This window comes from Elephas maximus, chromosome 15 (assembly GCF_024166365.1).
Source record: "Elephas maximus indicus isolate mEleMax1 chromosome 15, mEleMax1 primary haplotype, whole genome shotgun sequence".
Taxonomy (NCBI): domain Eukaryota; kingdom Metazoa; phylum Chordata; class Mammalia; order Proboscidea; family Elephantidae; genus Elephas; species Elephas maximus.
The window spans coordinates 10,803,386-10,815,715 of record NC_064833.1 but is presented as its reverse complement, the minus strand read 5'-3'; the positions used below and the strand labels follow the sequence as shown (position 1 = coordinate 10,815,715).

Sequence of the window (12,330 nt, the reverse complement as noted above, 5' to 3'; positions counted from 1 at the left end):
TGCCATGTTTGAACAGAGTGAGCCATTTAGGTTCGCGACAAGGAAGGCCTTCCTCAGCTTCCTCAATAACATTTGTTGAGCACGTACAGGAAATTGGCATCAAGATATGCCCTTTATGTACATTATTGCTACACTCTAATGAGGTTGTAGTATTACCCCCATTTTACAGAGGAGAAAATGGAGCCTCAGAAAAGTCCAGTCGCACAGGTAGAGTGGGGAGTGGGACTTTACCAAATCTGCCCAATCCCAGAGCTCAAATCCTCCACTGCATTATACCATGCCCTTCACTTTGGGAAGAGTTCCCGTGGAGACCTACGGATGGACTCTTATCTTTCAGGTTGTTCTCCAGCTTCATCTCATGCCAGTCTTCCCCTGGGCTACCAGCTCTAGCTACCCTGGCTTTTCTCTTTCCAGTCCTTGAATAATCCAAGCTCATTCCTACTTCAGGGATTTTGCATTTGCTGTTCCCTCTGCCTGGAATTCTCTTTTCCTAGATCTTTCCCAAGAGCCCTGGTGGTGCAGCGGTTAAGAGCTTGGCTGTTACCAAAAGGTCGGCAGTTTGAATCTACCAGCTGGTCCTTGGAAACTCTATGGGGTAGCTCTACTCTGTCCTATAAACCAAAACCTATAGTGTCACTCTAAATAGATCTTTGCCTGGCTTACTCCTTATCACGCAAGTCTCAAGGGTCACCTCCTCAGAGGGCCTTCCCTCCCTGACGCGCCCTCCTCTCCCCTCACTCTCCATCACACCTGTTACATTTCCCCCATTTCTGAAATTCTTGCCTGATGCCCTCTCCGTACTAGTATGTCAGCTCCTGGAGAGCAGGCACCTTGTTGGCCTTCTTCCCAGCTGTATCCCCAGCTCTTAGAGCCTGACACACAGTAGTTTCTCAACAGACTTTTGTTGAATGAATGCGCTCTCGAACTGATTTTAGAATTTCACGTACCCTGTGTCTTCTGACGTTGTAGCTGTAAAGCAACTGACTTGTTTTTTAACGTCATTTCTTTGTGTATTTTTTCTAGTTAAATGTCCAGAAGGAAGCTATTTTCAGGAAGAACAATGTGTTCCCTGCTCCACTGGATTCTATCAAGAACAAGCAGGTAGCTCTGCCTGTTTCCCATGTCCTGTGGGCAGAACGACCATGTCTGCTGGAGCTTTCAGCCAGACCCACTGTAAGTTCTTCAGCATCCTGTTGAGAAAGAGGAATACTGCAATGTAAGGGGACACCGAAGGGTTTCCTGAAGTCAGCACTGTTGACATTTTGGGTCAGATAGTTCCTCGCTGGGGGTAGAGGGCTGTCTGGTACATTGTAGGAGTTTAGCAGCACCTCTGGCCTCTACCTTCTAGATACCAATAGCACCCCCCACAGTTGTGACGACCAGAAACGTCTACCTGTACAAAACCTGTGCCTTCAAGTTGATTTCAACACATAGCTAGAGATGGCCAAATGTCCCCTGAGGGCAAAGATTCACCATGAATTGGAATTGACTCGTTGGCAACAGGTTTGGTTTTGGTTTCGGTTGAGAACCACTGGATACACAGCATCATAAACAAAGGGGCCACGGTATTTCAATGCCTATCTGCTGCTAGGCTCTTGGAAGGCATTATACCTGTGTTGTCCCATTCAGTCATCCCAATACTCCTTCCCTGAAAACCCCCAGTGCCATCGAGTCGTAAGTGTTATTATCCCTACATTTACAGAGAAGCAATGTAATTTAGGAAACCCTGGTGGTGTAGTGGTTAATTAAGAGCTATAGCTGCTAACCGAAAGGTCAGCAGTTTGAATCCTCAAAGCGCTCCTTGGAAACCCAGTGGGGCAGTTCTACTCTGCCCTGTAGGGTCACTATGAGTCAGAATCCACTTGATGGCAAAGGGTTTTTTTTTTTTTTTTTTGGTTTAATGTAATTTAGACAAAGCCACTCAGAAGAGTTGGCCTTTGAACTTGGTTTTGTCTGATTCTGAAACTTCTGATTATTTGTAAGCTGCCCTTATCAGATGGAGAAGTGCAAGATACTTTCCATCTGCAGTCGGTGCTCTGTGCCACACAGAGTCCTCTTCGGGGCTGACGCCTTTGTCAGGACTGTATGTATGTTCCTGCGGCCTTCCTGGATATCACGTGACTTCACTTGGCCTGATTTAATAATCAGCTGGGTATTGTTGGGTTTTTCCTAGCAAGCTCCCATAGCATGCTTTGTTTCACATCTTTTCATGTCAGCCTGAAATTGTGTCAACATGAGGCAAACCGTCATTGGTTAAGATCTGAATAATTTCTCGAATTTAAAAACCAATTAACCAAAGGATACTAAGTTTCCTTAGTCAGGAGCGCTCAAACCCATTGCCATCCAATCCATTCCGACTCATAGCAACCCCATGTGACAGAGTAGGACTACCCCATAGGGTTTTCTAGCCTGTAATCTTTAAGGGAGCAGATCACCAGGTCTTTTCTCCCGTGCGGCAGTTTGTGGGTTCGAACGGCTGACCCTTTGGTTAACAGCTGAGCACTTAACCACTGCACCACCAGGGCTCCTGGTCAGGAGAACAGTGGGCTGTGATTCCAAGCAAGTAAATGTAAGAGGACTTTGTAAAGGCCAGGAGTAGGCCTTCCCTCCTGGAGAAGAAATTCTGCTCAGGAGCATAGTGTCCTTGACAGCTGGACAGCTTATGGTTTGAAATGGCTCCAAGTGCCATCAGGTGCGAGAGACAGTCTTTCTTAGGAGAGAGCAATGTGCTGGTTCTTGTTTTTGGAGGAGTCACAGAAAGCAAAGCGAGAGGCTGAGACTGAGCCCCAGCCAGGCCCGGCTCCATCCTTGTTCTCTCCTCTTACCAGGCCAACCACTTTCCTCCTTTGTCTGCTTCTTTGTCTGTTACACGGGGCGAATATACCCGTCTCATGTTGTTGATGCTGTTAGGTATCGTTGAGTTGATTCTGACTCATAGCAACCCCATGCGACAGAATAGAGCTGCCCTATAGGGTTTTCTTGGCTGTTGTCTTTACAGGAGCCAATTGCCAGGTCTTTCTCCTGAGGAACTGCTGGATGGATTTGAACCGTTGACCTTAACAGCTGAGTGCTTAACCATTGTGCCACCAGGGCTCCTACCTTACTCATAGAATAGTTATACAGCTTGTATCCATGTTTAAAGTGCCTGCGAAGTGTACAATAAATATCTGTCCCCACCCCACTTTTGAGTCACGCTTTGTTGCGTTTCCATGCGTTGGCGGAGACTGTGTTCCTCCTTGCCACTCTCCCCAGCCCCTTCCTTGGGCAATAGCGTAGGTCTCAGTGAATGGTTTTCCAGGGTCAGAATTGGAGTCTGTTAAAGGGCCTATTTGTATCCAAGAACTCCATGACTCATTAACCCCACAGTTCTGCCCTTTGAGTTATCTGGTCTGTGTCCTCAGATGGAATTATAGCGAAGAGAAGCACAGAGCTGGAAAGCCTGCCGAGTTTTAAATGATGCCAAACAATGATGGTATTTCCTTGGTTACCGTTCAGTGTTAGAATATTCTTCAGAATCCCAATTCCTCTATGTAGTTGAGGTCTCTGTGATATTTCTTGCTTACAAATACCTTGTACTGACGTTTGATGGTGTGAACACCTGCCTTACTTTTCTCCTATATTTACTAACCTAGCAGGTCCAATTTGGAATCATTTTTGAGGTTCTATTTTTAACGAGGGCCTTGGTGGTGCGGTGGTTAAGAGCTACCACTGCTAACCAAATGTTTGAAAGTTCAAATGCACCAACCTCTCCTTAGAAACCCTATGGGGCAGTTCTACTCTGTCCTATAGGGTCTCTACGAGTTGGAATCGACTTCATGGCAATGAGTTTTTGTTGTTAACCAAGAAACCCTGGTGACACAGTGGTAAAGGTGCTCGGCTACTAACTGAAAGATCAGGGGTTCGATGCCACCAGCAGAAAGATGTGGCAATCTTCTTTCATAAAGATTACAGCCTCAGAAACCCTATGGGGCAGTTCTACTCTGTCCTTTAGTGTCGCTGGGAGTCAGAATTGACTTGACAGGCAGTGGGTTTGGTTAACTGAATAGCTCTTTTTTTGTCTGTTTATTGATTTATTCATTCATATATATCATATGTGACATGGAAAGCATTCTATTCAAAAATTAGCTTTTTGTTAACCCCCCATCCCACACAAAAAGCTGTCAATATTGATCACATAACTAATAGTCTTAAAATATAGAAAATGAGATGTCCTCAAGTCCCTGGTCTGCCATGAAATGTTACCTTTTCCCTAGTCCCCAGCCCTGGAGGACCAAGTCAGGGTACTCCCTTTTGATAGCATTCATCAAAAATGTAGCAAGCACCCACTTTGTGCCAAGTCCTGGGTATACAAAGCACGGAGAGAGAAATTCCTTGTCTTCACATTGCTTAGGGTCTGATAAGAAAGTAAGCATGTGAATGTGGAAATGAACTTTGATGTGGTTCGCAATCTTGTAACTTGTTAACTGCTGTGAGAGCTTGTCTCAGTGGGGACTTGCCAGGGGCAGGTGTAGAAGGGGCTTCCAGGCAGAGGAGATAGCTAAGTTCAGGAATAGAGATATCAATTCATGTATTCAACTAATATTCATTGATGTTTTGGAGATCCTGCTGTGGGCAGGCATTCATCCACCAATCACACACATCATTGTAAATGACGACCACACTCCCTGCTATGATGGAGAGGTGCAGCTGCTGGGAGAGGGTGGAGCAGGTGGACTGGACTTGGCCTCCCAGGGGAAATGAGGATTGAGCTGAGAGCTGAAGAGCAGTGGAGAGTTAAGGCAGAGAGGGCAGGGGAGGACCAGGTACCAGGCCAGGAGGAGTGGAGCCTACGCTGGAGTAATGACATCAGAGTAATACATCAGATGGTGTGTCTGGGGGCTGGAAGTGGCTGACTGTGTTTGGCGCACAGGGCGGATGGACGGGGTTAGGATGGGTGGGAGCCAGGTCACAGGGCCTTCTTGGCCAGAATAGGGAGCCTGGACACTGTCCTTTGGCCACTGTGGGGACACTGAAGAGCTTTAAGCTAGAGTGTCTGGGTCACACGTGTGGCTTCGATGTCTGATAAACAGGCAAGGGGCCAGGAGTCCGGAGGGGAGGGAATCCCAAGGGCACACTGCTGATTTATGTCAATGTCTCGGTTCCAGGTGTCACTGACTGTCAGAGGAACAAGGCGGGCCTGCAGTGTGACCAGGACGGACAGTACCGGGCAAACCAGACGGACAAGGGCAGTGGGAAGGCCTTCTGTGTGGACCCCGCGGGGCGGAGGCTGCCAGGGTTGGAAACAGAGGCCCCACTCACAGAGTCTCAGTGTCTGAGTATGTACTGGCAGTCCAGCCGGCCACAGGCACCTGGGAGCCGGCACGGGTTGAAGGGCTTTAGAGAGAGAGAGAGATGGGCGAGATATATTTGTCCCCAATGCTTTATTTTGGAAAAAAAAAAATTAATGTAGATAAAAATTGAAGGCATAGTATAATGAACAGTCAAATACCCATCACCTAGGCCCACAGAGTGTTAATATTTCACTCTTTCTTCTCTTCTTTTTTAACCAGTGGAAAGTAAGGTTCCTTGAAACCTCACCCCTGAATACTTCAGCATGTACTAGAGATAATTAAAAAAAAAATAATCTGCTCAGGATTCCTTTCTGCTGGCTGCTTGCCTCCATGGAGCTGGCCAACCTTTCTGCCTCCACAGGCTGTTGTGGAAAGACTTGAGTGCCAGTCCTTGTTCCACAACTGACTTGCTGGGTGACCCAGGGTACTGTGCTTATCCTCTCTGAATCTTAGCCCCTGCCCCCAAGTGGCCTCCTAACTGTCTCCTGAGATGTCCCGAGCACCAGCAGCCTTCTATGCAGTCAACAACTATTCGTGGGGGACCGCCTTGTGCCAAATACGGTTCTTCAATGGGTTACTGGTGGGAAAGTCCTGGGTGAACCCTCCAGTGTCCTACAGCACGTGGTGTGATAGGAAGTCCACGGAGCGGAAGGAAAAGAGCATGGTGCTGTGTGGTCTTGGGCACATCACGTACCCTCGATGTTCTCTCATCTGTAAAATGGGGATGTTAATGCCTACCTTGTACGGTACTGAGTGCATTGGCAATGACATGCCTGTGAGGGGTAATCAGTATTTCCTAAGAATGATTAGAAGACCAGTAGCAGCAGTTACTGTTAACCAGACCTTGTTCCCTTATCTGGTAAACGAGGAGGTGGCTGAGACAATCACCAAGGTCCTTTTCTCCTGACCTAAGTACTCAAGACTTCATACACCTTCCCATAGTCACCATCATCTGTGTGAGGCTGGTGGCTGACCGGACAAGCCAGAGCAAGCTTGCCTGTGCTGACTTCTTCAGCACTTCCACAGAAGGAGAGGGGCAAGCACACCGAGGGCTGACTATGTGCTAGCACCGAGCCAGGCATTTTCTGTGTTACCACACCCAAACCTTGCAGGAGTTCTTAGGGGTAGATGTTAATATCCCCAGCATTTTAGCTAATGAAACTGAGACAAAGGACATTTCAGTGACTTGTCACATAGTTGCTGTTGTTGGGTGCCTTCAAGTCGATTCCCACTTGTTGCAACCCCATGCGACAGAGTAGAAGTGTTCTATAGGGTTTTCTAGGGCACTGGGTTTTTGGTTTTGGGTAATCTTTATGGGAACAGATCACCAGGCCTTTCTCCTGCACAGCTGCTGGGTGGGTTGGAATTGCCAACCTTTCGGTTAGCAGCTGAGCACTTAACCGTTGCTTCACCAGGACCCCTTATCACTTAGGAAATAGCATAACTGGAATTTGAGCAGCTAGAGGTGGCCATGATTTGGAATTGACTCAGTGGCAACTGGTTACTGGTATCAGTGTTGTCTCTATGGTTGGTGTCACTCAGTGCAATAATTCATAATACCCCCTCTGTGATTGGGGCCAGCCAGTGAACTCCCCTAACTCCCCCTCCCCCCACAACGGAGTGGCCCAGTCCCTCCTGCCCCTGCCCTCTGTGGCTCCCTTCAGCTCCTCCCCTCTCCCATTGGCCAAGGTGGAAACCCTCTCTCCAGCCAATGGTGGGTGCCATGGCCTGCCCACCAGTACCCTGGCTGGCAGGTGATGCGGGAAGACAAGTGATGAGCGACAGGTGACACCAGCCCTGGTGATGGCCCTGATATGTGTCTGATTCCCAAACCCTTGTTCTTTCCACTACATCAGACTGTGCTTCTATCTAGATTCGTCCATCCCTTTCGTTATTATGGAAACCCTGGTGGTGTAGTGGTTAAGTTCTATAGCTGCTAACCAAAAGGTCGGTGGTTCGCATCTACCAGGTGCTCCCTGGAAACTCTGTGGGGCAGTTCTACTCTGTGCTACAGGGTTGCTATTAGTCAGAATCGACTTGACGGCAATGGTTTTTTTTTTTTTTTTCCTTATTACACACACATACACACACACTCCCATGTGCAGCCTGTCTGTCCCCTGGGGAAGTTGGCACCCCTAATGACATAAAACCCCAGAGAAAATCCACGTGAGAAATATTCATCTTCCATTGGCCAGAACAATCATTTCCATCTCCAGCAAAGAGCTAACACATTCCAAGGATTCTTTTTTGTGTCCCATGGATAAATTGCAAATCTGATGAAAGTCTTAATATTATTTCCAATATCCCTCCTCTCCGGCAGAAATAAAAGAGGACCTACAGCCAAGGGCACCTTAAGAGATTAACACGCAGCTCCTTGTCATCCTTCATAATGAAGGAGGGGGGTTCACCCAGGAGAAGCTATTTGCCTGAGGCCCCAGTGATAATCCCTATTTTGGGATTATTACCTAAGTGCTTGTCAATGGCCCGGCAGTGAGGATTACAATATGCGCTTTGTAAAGCTGTTCGTAGCTTCTTCTGCCCCGTGTTCATCTGGAGCAGAAAGGCAGTTTTATCAGCAGCACCAGCAGCATCTCTGAGTAACAGCCCCGCTCTGCAACCTTGATGGTGCTTCCTGGAGGGGCAGGCTGATGAGTACCCTCCACGCTGGTCCTCGGCGTCTCCCTTTGGCTTCTCATGCAAAGCTCCAAGCTGCAGTTTACCTTTCTGAGTATGCAGGGGATTCGTGTTAAGAATCTGGGTCCTAATAGGAGGTCAACATGCTCTTGTTTCTCAGAATTCTCAGCTGCCTTTAAGAGGACTTTTCTTTGTAGGAATGCAATTATAGTCTCATTTTTGAGGCTACTGTCCTCTGAAACAAGCAAAGCGCTTTGAGGTCAGTTATATAACTGTCCAAGGAGGTATCTATCTACCTGAAGAGAGTTCCCTGCCTTGCCCACCCGCACCACTATCCTTGCCCGGGCCTCTGTGGTCACCTACCTGGATTGCTGCCAGAGCCCCCTAACTCATCTTCCCGCTCCGTCCTGCCCCTCCCACCGCTCCTCTACACTGCCACCAGTGACTTATTCTAAAAGGCAATTCTGTCTCTGCAATGCCCCTTAAAATTCCTCAGTTGTTCTGCATTGCTCTTTGGATAAAGTAAAATCACAGTACCCAGCCTCATCTCTAGCTCCTACCCCATTAGACCATGTGCCCTCATCTCTAGCCCCTACCCCATTAGACCATGTGCCCTCATCTCTAGCCCCTACCCCATTAGACCATGTGCTCTCATCTCTAGCCCTTACCCCATTAGACCATGTGCTCTCATCTCTAGCCCCTACCCCATTAGACCATGTGCCCTCATCTCTAGCTCCTACCCCATTAGACCATGTGCCCTCATCTCTAGCTCCTACCCCATTAGACCATGTGCCCTCATCTCTAGCCCCTACCCCATTAGACCATGTGCTCTCATCTCTAGCCCCTACCCCATTAGACCATGTGCTCTCATCTCTAGCTCCTACCCCATTAGACCATGTGCCCTTGTCTCTAGCTCCTACCCCATTAGACCATGTGCTCTTTTAGGGGTAGGACTATACGTGTGTCTGTATGAGCCGCTGCTTTCAGTTCTTTGGGGGTGTGCCTAGGAGTGAACTGGCTGGGTCATGCAGTAATTCTATGTTTAACTTCTTAAGGAACCACCAAACTGTTGCCCACAGCAGAGATACTCTTTTACAGTCCCACCAGCAATGTACAAATGTTCTAATTTCTCTACATCCTCCCTAATACTTGTTATTTTCTGGTTTCTTATATATATATGTGTATATGTATATGCATGTATATTTATTTTCTGTCTTTATATATACATATAAAACATAAAAATATATTTTTAATATGTATATGTATGTGTATATATGGAGCCCTGCTGGCACAGTGGTTAAGAGCTTGGCTACTAACCAAAAGATCAGCAGTTCAAATCTACCAGCCACTCCTTGGAAACCCTGTGAAACAGTTCTATTCTGTCCTGTAGAGTCACTGTGAGTCAGAGTTGGGTTTTTTTTAATGCATATATATATATATAATATAATATATGTATATGTATGTATGTGTATGTGTGTGTGTGCATATACACATATGTATATAAAATAGCCATCCTAGTGAGGGTGAAGTGGCATATCACTGAGAAGTGACTTCTTGACCTAACACTCTTCTGGCATCTCTGCAATGCCCTCTCCTCTTCAGAATGGGGTTTCATAGATTTGCTTTCTTTTCAGTGATGCGGAAATTTGAGAAGGCTCCAGAATCTAAGGTGATCTTCAGCGCCGACGTTCCTTTCGTGATCAGTTCCAAAGTCCTTGGTTCTGAAGAGTCCCCACTGATGCAGTGCTTGGCAGGTAAAGGGAAGCCTCTCCTCCCCAGGGGGAGGGGTGGTGGGGGTAGGGCTTAGGGAGAGGGTGTAGAAATATGCTTTGCTGATCTTGGCAAAATAGAAACAAACAAAAACCTATTAAAACTATAATGACATACTTTATCAAAAAAGCTTTGTAAATCAATTGATTTCCATAATGTACATTCAATTCATAATTTCATTTCAGTTTTTAGTGCATCTACTGTAGGGTTGCTATGAGTTGGAATTGACTTGATGGCACACAACAATAACCATATCCCAAGAACGATGCTACACGTTAGTAAGCAGGAATGAAGGAAGTATATAGTTCCTTGTAGAGCTGATTGTCCAGGGTGGGAGACATTTATGTTTATTTCAACAGTGAGGCCAGAGGGGGGATAGTGACAGCTATCATTAATTGAGCATGTATCTTTACAAGGATTATCTCATAATCCTACAAGCAAGAAGTCCTTGTTATCCCAAGTTACCAATGAGGAGAATATGGCTTTGAGAGTTTAAGTGGCTTGCTTAATGACACAGATCAAGCAAGTGACCCAACTTCATTCCGACCCAGGCCAAAGGATGCCAAAGTCCATAATCTTAACCATTGCATCATGCCTCCCTCAATAATCACATATGGTTTGCTTGTTAAGTAGTTGACACTCTGAGTTTGCATCTGTTTTGGATGTCTCCTCGGCTATGATGAGCATATGCTATTGTTTTTATCACACAGTGCAAGGCGTGAAGTAGGCGGTAAAAAAAGCTTGTGGGATGCATGCTATTCACAGGAACTAGAAGGACAGGACCAAAGGTCCCCAGAATGTACATGAGGAACCAGCACCAAGAAAGCAATCTTGATTAAGAGCTATCTATGGCAGTTATTTGTCTTGGCAGGGAATATCACACACATACCCACATAAACACACACACGTTGTATGCTGTGACGCAGCTTGAGTTAGATGAGAAACCAGTGGGAAAAGGCAGAAAAGAGGACACAGAATCATAGGGAATGAGGAGAGCAAGGAGGACAGGTCTATCTGTTAGTGTTGAGAGATGGTTCAACCACTCAGGTTGAACTCAAGGTCCAAATGATGGTGAGAGGAAACAGTTTGAGCAAGACGGTCATGTCAGGAAGGTCTGGACAGATGGTGACATATCAGATGAGAGACCAGGGCAATCAGGGACAAGGAGTATTTGTAGGTCCAGCAGGGATACAAGTATTCAGCATCACAACAATTCTATTGTTGGTAGAAGGTAAGAATATAGAGCCACTATGGCTGTGGGAGGGAGCCCTCGTGGCTCAGTGGTTAAGTGCTTGGCTGTTAACCAAAAGGTTGGTGGTTTGAACCCACCAGCTGCTCCGCAGTCTACGTTCATAAAGATTACAGCCTTGGAAGCCCTATGGGCAGTTTTATTCTGTCCTATAGGGTCATTATGAATCAGAATCAACTTGTTGGTTGGGGGTTTGGTTTTCTATTGGTTTATGGCCATGGGAAGGGTGGGTATTATTGGTGGTGAAGGAAAGGGGAGACTGGGTTTAGTGGAAACATGAGGTGAAGTTTTGGTTACAACTGTGCAAGAGCCCTGGTTCTACATCATTACTTGACTAACCAGAGTAGAGGGTGCTCCTGTTCTAATACTGACCTAGGACATGTATGTGTTTTCTTGACTGGATTTGTCCCAGAGCCAGAAGCAGGGATTTGCTGGCAGTGAGGATTGAGGTAGTTCAACCGAGAGGAGAGGAGGGATTAAGGACCAGGAGCTAGGTGGGTCAATAAAAATGATTTTTCTTGGGTTCTGAATGAGCCAGGCAATTCGTGAATAAAAGGACACCATTTATCTCCTAGAGCCTAGTCCTTGAGGACATTGCAGCTATTCAGTGCTGAAGGAAAGATCTGGAGTTGGTGGGAACCCCTCAGACCAACTTCATACCCAAGGCCTGATTCTGGGAGGACCACAGCTTGAGATGTCCTGTTAGAGAAAATGCAGATATCCCAGTCACCAGATATGAGTGGCTTTTCCTTGCCCTCAGCTAACAAAATACAGTGGGAAGAGTCCAGGAATTGGAGTTCCAAGGCATTTGAATAGCAGCTCTGCAACCATGCAGCCATGTGGCCTTGCCAAGGCTTAGTCTTGGTTTCCTCATCTCCGAATGCACCTCTCAGGGTAGTGCAAGAATCAATATGAGTAATACAGTGAAAGTGTCTTGTAATTCTAAAAATACTAGTGGAAGTTACGTTTTCTACCAGAACTTCCTATTCTTGCTAAATCATTGATTATCTGTTACCGTTAGTCATGAATATAACACAGTTAAATACGGTCCTTTTTTAAATATTTGACTTTATTCATTTACTTATCACATTTTTTAGAGCCTTCTAAGTGCTGGGCAATATTCTTCATGTTTGTCATATAGTGTTCACAAAGGAACAGCAATGATCCCAGCCCTTATTAAGCTTATGGTCTACTGTCATCATAAGGGGCACTCATTGTTTGTAGTTGGGAATTATGATTTAATTTGTCATTAGAGTTCCTAATAGGGTAGCCAGAGCCCTAGTGACAGAGTGGTAAGAGCTTGGCTGCTAACCAAAAGGGCAACAGTTCAAATCTACCACCTGTTCC

General features: G+C 46.3%; 1 protein-coding gene across 3 annotated transcripts in view; it reads left to right on the top strand.

The window, feature by feature from the left end:
* The window catches only part of TG (thyroglobulin), a 232,277-nt gene that overhangs the window by 43,450 nt on the left and 176,497 nt on the right, over nucleotides 1-12,330 (top strand). For all 3 annotated transcript variants that reach the window (XM_049854070.1, XM_049854071.1, XM_049854069.1), the window contains 3 exons: nucleotides 1,024-1,173; nucleotides 5,145-5,315; nucleotides 9,599-9,718. In XM_049854070.1, the coding sequence (XP_049710027.1) occupies nucleotides 1,024-1,173; nucleotides 5,145-5,315; nucleotides 9,599-9,718 (441 nt within the window). The remainder of the gene's footprint in view (nucleotides 1-1,023; nucleotides 1,174-5,144; nucleotides 5,316-9,598; nucleotides 9,719-12,330) is intronic.